This window comes from Sinocyclocheilus rhinocerous, unplaced genomic scaffold (assembly GCF_001515625.1).
Source record: "Sinocyclocheilus rhinocerous isolate Xijiao unplaced genomic scaffold, SAMN03320098_v1.1 scaffold2942, whole genome shotgun sequence".
In the NCBI taxonomy this organism is placed as follows: Eukaryota; Metazoa; Chordata; class Actinopteri; order Cypriniformes; family Cyprinidae; genus Sinocyclocheilus; species Sinocyclocheilus rhinocerous.
The window spans coordinates 49002-55709 of NW_015645080.1; the positions used below are offsets into that span (position 1 = coordinate 49002).

The 6708-nt window shown below is 34.9% G+C and overlaps 1 protein-coding gene across 1 annotated transcript in view; it reads right to left on the minus strand.

The window, feature by feature from the left end:
- Positions 1-936: 936 nt before the first annotated feature.
- Positions 937-6708, minus strand: part of LOC107705647 (uncharacterized) — a 7719-nt gene continuing 1947 nt past the window's right edge. Inside the window, exons 4-10 of the mRNA XM_016509041.1 lie at positions 6228-6285; positions 6116-6145; positions 2712-2750; positions 2598-2636; positions 2482-2508; positions 1632-1994; positions 937-1282 (exon numbers count right to left, since the gene is read on the minus strand). Coding sequence (XP_016364527.1) covers positions 1158-1282; positions 1632-1994; positions 2482-2508; positions 2598-2636; positions 2712-2750; positions 6116-6145; positions 6228-6285 — 681 coding nt within the window. The 3' untranslated portion in view covers positions 937-1157. The remainder of the gene's footprint in view (positions 1283-1631; positions 1995-2481; positions 2509-2597; positions 2637-2711; positions 2751-6115; positions 6146-6227; positions 6286-6708) is intronic.

Sequence of the window (6708 nt, forward strand, 5' to 3'; positions counted from 1 at the left end):
AAAACTACTGAAAAGTAAAACTACTTCACTTTAGCATTACTGGCCACGAGTACTAAGGAGAGATCACACATCAGCTGCGTCAGTGAGACGAACGGAGTGCGAGCGCAATCCTGTGACAGTCTCAGGTGGTTAGTGGAGTGCGTGAAGGAGAGACTCTAGGGCACGAACACTGTTCAAGGTCTCCATTAATTCGTGCTTGTAGTAATTTAATGTGTATATATTTCGAAAGCATTGAATCGCTATAGAAATCGCGAATCATTCGATTCTTAGCATTTTAAATCGATTTTCTGTCCGAAATAATCGATTACTGTCCGAAATCGACGATTCACGATTAAAAAATCATGTTTCAAGATCGATGCATATGCATCGTCAGGGTTTGTAATCGATGCATCGATAAAACAAGTGAATCGTTACACCCCTAATAAGAGCACCTGAGTAGTTTTATGATAATGTATCAGAGTGTAACTAAATAATAGTAGCTTTGCTACTAACAATTTTAATTGACAATTAATGATTAGCCATGTTTTCCAATACATACTAGTATCATTTATCTGTGCTTGGCCCCTTAATGAATTATTGGAGTAATATCTAAGGTGGACTCTTGTATAACAAAAATGATAAAAAAAACAAAAACAATATTTTCTAAACTACTATTAACATAAAACATCAAATAGTGCTAAACGAATCCTTTGGAGAGAGTCACATAGCACTGTTAACCAACTGTTAGTGTAACATTTCTCATAGGATCTTTAAACTTGTGTTTTACAAAATCCCAAAATATGAAAGACGAGTTAAACAGCCAACATGGAGTAAAAGAATAAAATATAATGTTTACATTAAAAAGAAAATAAAAAATAAAAATCAAGGATTATTCATTGAGTGATCTACAAAATATTATTTTACATAATATACTTCAGTTAAGAAGTATGTTGTCCTAGTAATGCCAAAGAAAACCTTTAGCTCCTTAACACATAATGTGCGCCTGTTTTTGCATACTGTCAGAATACATACTGCACTTGATGAATATCTTCTCAACCATTTAAAAAGTATGGTCTTTGAGTATGCATGTGTATAGCATGAATACAATCCATATTTACTACATCCACCATATTGGCATTGTCATGTGACCTTGTGTCTCCGTTCCCCACCATTTATGACTATGACAATTCCTCATCTGTGTCCCTCGGCTCCACAGTATATGTAGTAGTGTTGTTGGGGTCCTCTTCTGGTATCAAGGACAAAATTTTGTCATTTGGATCATCCCATTCCATTTTTGTGGGAGCTGTAAAATAAAGAATCACAAGGTAAATAAGAGAGAAAGAAACTGTGTTAAACTACACTATATGGCAAATTAAACTATTACATTGCAATTGCCTGATGGCAATTATACTCAGAGTAACACAGGCAGGCAGATTTATTTACTATTTATTTGAAGATTAGGCTATTAAAACACTACTACTGTGTTTTAAGTGAAGTGTTTAAGATGGAAACATATTCTAAAATGCCTTATATTTATTATTACTAATACTAAGGCTATAAGAACTGACTAGACTCAAACACGAGTCAGAATTTGATTTGGAGTAAGACAAAGAGAAACATTTCAGACACTTATAAATACTTAGGCTTCTCACCACGGACATTGACTTTGATTGTTTTTGTAAGTGGATTGGTGTTGCTCTTGATCTCAACCTTAAATTGCCCAGTGTCTTTGACTCTCATGTTCTTGATCGTGAGATTTCCAGTCTGATGGTCCAGCTGTAGTCTGTCTTTGAATTTCCCTCCAGGACCTTCCTTTACTAAGAGCCTATCGCTCCTTTTATCGCATACAGCGATGACACTATATAAGGTTGTGGATTCAGATACTCTGGAATCAGCATATTTCCACCGTAGCCGATCATCTCTCTGAATGTCAGTAACACCACTTTTTAGAGTGACAGTTTCTCCTTGTTTTACTTTTATTTTCTTCACTTGATCTGGTTCAGAATGAAACATATCTGGAGAAAGAAAAAGTTTTTCAAGACATGAGTTAAACATATATAGTGTCATATACAACTGGGAAAGGGCCTTGTCAAACAAATCTTATGCTACAAAAGTATTTGTGATTTTGTAGAACATGTTCCTGAATCAACATCCTTGTTGGCCCTGGAATAAAATTACTGTTTTGTCTGGGCCTTAGCATATGGTCTCAGACAAAACTGCAATTTATTGAACTGATATAGAGCACAGGACATTTTTTTTTTCAATTTAAGTAAAGCTAGAGCAATCTCTTCAAGCAAAACATTTCATAAAAGTGTTTGATAGAGTGTGAATTGTTGAATATAAAACAAAACAGATATGCTGTTTCTCATTAGGACAAACTTCAGGTTGTCAAACATCTAAATCAATGAGCCAGGGTATAGATTACAACCTGAGATTTATGCAATGTATGGTAAAGTTTCTCACAGCTGGTGGTGTAATGGAGGTGTATCATTAAATTCTTACCCTGAAGTGGATCACATTCTTCCTGACCTGTTTGAACAATAATCACATTTTTGTTAATTATGATTACATTTAATGGACAATGCAAATGAATTTAAAATTGTTTTACAGTAACTTACCATTTGGTAAATCTTTCTCCTGATCAGGAATTTCCTTATCTGCAGAAGACATGTAAATCTGATTTGTACTCAAACACACAGAGATTCAGTGCACACAGTAATACAATATCTTACCATTATTTGGGTTATTAGCTTCTTCCCCAAGAACTTGACCTGTTCAAACAATAATCAGATTTAATTTAATGAAACATGTCAATTACATTTTAGGTTTCGGAGTTGTACTTTCTTTCCTTTTTGTTTTTGCTTAGATTTATTTTCCTCCATGGTAAACTTTATTTAGTTTAAGGTAATATCTGTGTACGAAAGCCCAACAACGGCCCCAAGAGGTATCTTTGTGTATATAACTTTATCAATGCTTGTACAAGTCAAGACATGCCTGAACAAGTATCAGGGGCAGTCTATAGGTGGAAAGACTGATTTCTTTTTCTTTTGTGCAAGAATACAGACTACTGCATGTTTGTTGTTCCTGTGAGTGAATGATTAAGAAGTAAGTTATCTGTTTACCTTCCAAGCTGTTCAACTTAAATATTTTACATACTCTATTATTGTAATTTGTAAACTGTACTAGTTCAAATAATAATTTAAATAATATGTATATGTTTAGGTAAATTGCATGCAGACCTAATTAGGGCAAATGTCAAAGCTCGTTTAATAGCGCTTCGTTGCATATATTCCACAGTATTATTTAGATATGTAAGCTAACTTGTACCCTTGTCTATGGTATATAAATGATACACTTCAATGCAGCTGTTTAGATAACTTGAATTATTATTGCTACTGCTATGTATAATGTTCCTACTCTTTATGTTAGTCATAATACTGTTTACATTAACAACTTTTACATTGTATTTTGCTTCCTCTGTTCATTGTAGACCACACATACAGTGCCTGTACTACCTCATACATGCAGAAATAATCCAAATAAACCCTCTAACTGGGACCCGCTCTCTTGCACCAGTTTCTCTAACCGGAAACTCCCACCGCCATTTCTACTAGTGCCTAACCAAACCCTTTGAGCATCCCTTAAATTCGAATAATCTGACCTCCAACAATCATACAAAGAAACTGTGGACTAATATCTAATTAAAAAAAAAAAAAGTTTCATCCATGGTTGGCCAAAATTGTGAACTGAAGAACAATTCATGAATGTGAATTTAAAGTGAATTGGCCACAACATGCAGGAAGTTGAATTGGAATTAAAAGGGTCATGAACTGAGAAACCAAAATCCCTTTGATCTTTTGACTTATAAGAGGTCATTGTACTATAAAAAGATCCTTTGGTCAGAACTCAAAACTTTGTCGTTAGTCTAAAAACAGCTTATATTGAAGCTAGTCTGCTAAAAGACAGCTTGTGGAATGTACCACTGTTTGATGTAATAGTGTCAGTAAACACCGCCTCCGCAGAAGAAAATCAGCGCCTGCTTCTACATCGCTGCCTGTTTAGCCCCGTCCACTGATTTGCACATGTAGTGTAAATAACGAGAGGCGAACACTGGTCTATGCAGAAACCTAATGATAAAGATGCTCCGAAGACAACAAGACGCTATGCAGTGCCAAGCTGTGGAAAAAAAAAAAACAGTCTTTGCATTGCCTTCCTTCTGATCCCAACCTTAGGAAAGAGTGGATGAGCTTTATTTTTAATGAAGTTCCAGACCTCATCGGTAAGAACTCAGTCCTTTGTTTACTTCATTTTATGGCAGATTCGTTTACAAACAAGGAACAATTCGACGCGGGATTTTCAGAATGATTGAAACTAAAAGACGATGCAGTGTGACTATATTGGATCTGATGTCGCAACACACAAGTATGAGTAAATGTTTTCTTTACATGGTCACTATTGCCTTGTCTGTTATTGCAGATCATTTAATATGTACTGAGTATTAATGCGTTTTTGACCTAAATCACAGCAGCGTCCATCTATGAGGATCAGATTTCAATCATAGAAGTGAGCATTTACTTCCGAGTCTACAATCCGCCACGCCTATTCAAACAGAGCGTTCTGATGAGGGGGGGGTCAAAACAGGACAAAAAATAGCCTATTAAATCTCAATTATTGTGTTTTTTTGATGTAAAAATCGTTAACATTATAAGGGGACTTCTATGGAAGCCCGTTTCCACCACTGAATAAAAAATAAAAAAAAGGCAATTCTGACTTTTTTTCTTGCAATTCTGACTTTTTTTCTCAGAATTGTGAGATATAAACTCGCAATTGCGAGTTATAAAGTCAGAATTGCGTGATATAAACTCGCAATTGCAAGTTAAAGTCCAATTTTGAGGGGGGAAAAAAGACTACTTTTAGTTAGTTATTTGATGCTATAAAAGCTGGGTAGGACGCCATGATTGAAAGCTGTGCTGTGACTTTGGGCGGGACCTTGATACCATGGCTCTATCTCTAATGCACAAACTTTGGTTGCATATGACATTATCAGCACAAGATGGCAGCTGCAGTCTATAGTTGAAATGAGTATCCCTAAAGTACCCAGTTTGCAATCTACATTGTAAATTCTAAGTGCAGATTTGTACACACTCTTAACAGCTAATATTGCCCATTGTGTGTTGGATGACGATTCGATTGTATCTACAAAACAAACAAAAAACATGGTGGATATGTGAGATTGATGGTTAAGTTTTTATACTGTGCTTCAGAATACAATTTATGAAATATGCTTAAAAAACTGCCCTTCTACTCCTTTTATGATAACTTCAAATAGTATTAAGCAGTGACCTTGAAATTTAGGAAATTGTAGGTTGTTCACTAATTTTGATCTCCACTGTAAATGTATTCAATCCACATTATATTTCATCTGCAACAACATTGTGAACTTTCATCAAGATACAGAGGGTCATTAACTTTTAAATGTCATTATGCAAAAATATGAGGAAAGTTCTGGCAGATGAACATGCCTCTTCGTTTCACTCTAATACAGTAGGATATTGAATTAAATAAAATGTGAAGGACATTAACTATAACAAGGCCAGTTTAAACTATGACAGAATGCATGTAACCAAGCAACAGAGCAGTCTATTAAAGACAGTTTGTTAAATTATGACAAAGTAGTATGTCCCAAAGCATGTATACTTTTCCAAATATAATTAAACCTGAGGCAGAAACTTGATACCATGTTTGATATAAGAGCTACAACAGAGGGGAAGCTTTTCAGTAAACATCTTCAGTTTTGCTCTGTTCTACACACAAAGCTATTGTACTTGAAATATAGCATGCAAATGATGGCCAGATCACACGCCCATCAGGCCCTTGAGCACAAACACACAAGGTTTCCCAAACCTACCCAGCAACACAGTACCATCTATAAACATATAATCCTGCAATATTGATTGTGACTTTCCTTATTATTAGAGCATAAAACTCAGCATTTCTCTGTTTCTCTGTCAAAATGATCATGAATATCTCTCCTAATTAGACATTTGTCTACTGTAAAAATATCAGATCTTATTATTTTAACAGTGATTTTTTTTTTTTACAAACAAAAGCACATAACTGACACTCAACATCTTACCATCAATAAGTGGATCACCTTCTTCCTGACCTGTTTGAACAATAATAATTTTTGTTCATTATGATTACATGTAATGGACAATGAAAATGCACATTGTTTTACAGTAACTTACCATCTGGTAAATCTTTCTCCTGATCAGGAATGTCCTTATCTGCAGAAGACATGTAAATCTGATTTGTACTCAAACACACAGAGATTCGGTGCATACAATATCTTACCATTATTTGGGTTATTAGCGTCTTCCCCAAAAACTCGACCTGTTCAAACAATAATCAGACTTAATTCAATGAAACATTTACATTTTAGGTTTCAGAATTGTGTTTTTTGTTCTGTTCTTGTTCAGTTTTTCTAGCATTTTAAACATTTTGGCTCTCAATGGTCAGGATGTTGATTTCAGTTTAAAGGGGTCCTATTATGCTTTTTCACTTTTTTAATTTTAGTCAGTGTGTAGTGTGTATGTTTGGGCATAAAAACGATCTAGAAAGTTACAAATCTCAAAGTCCACTCCAAAGGGAGATATTTCGTTTTTTTAAAATCCCTTTTCAAGAACTACAACGAACGGCTCGTTTGGACTACAGCATTTGTTTTCCGGG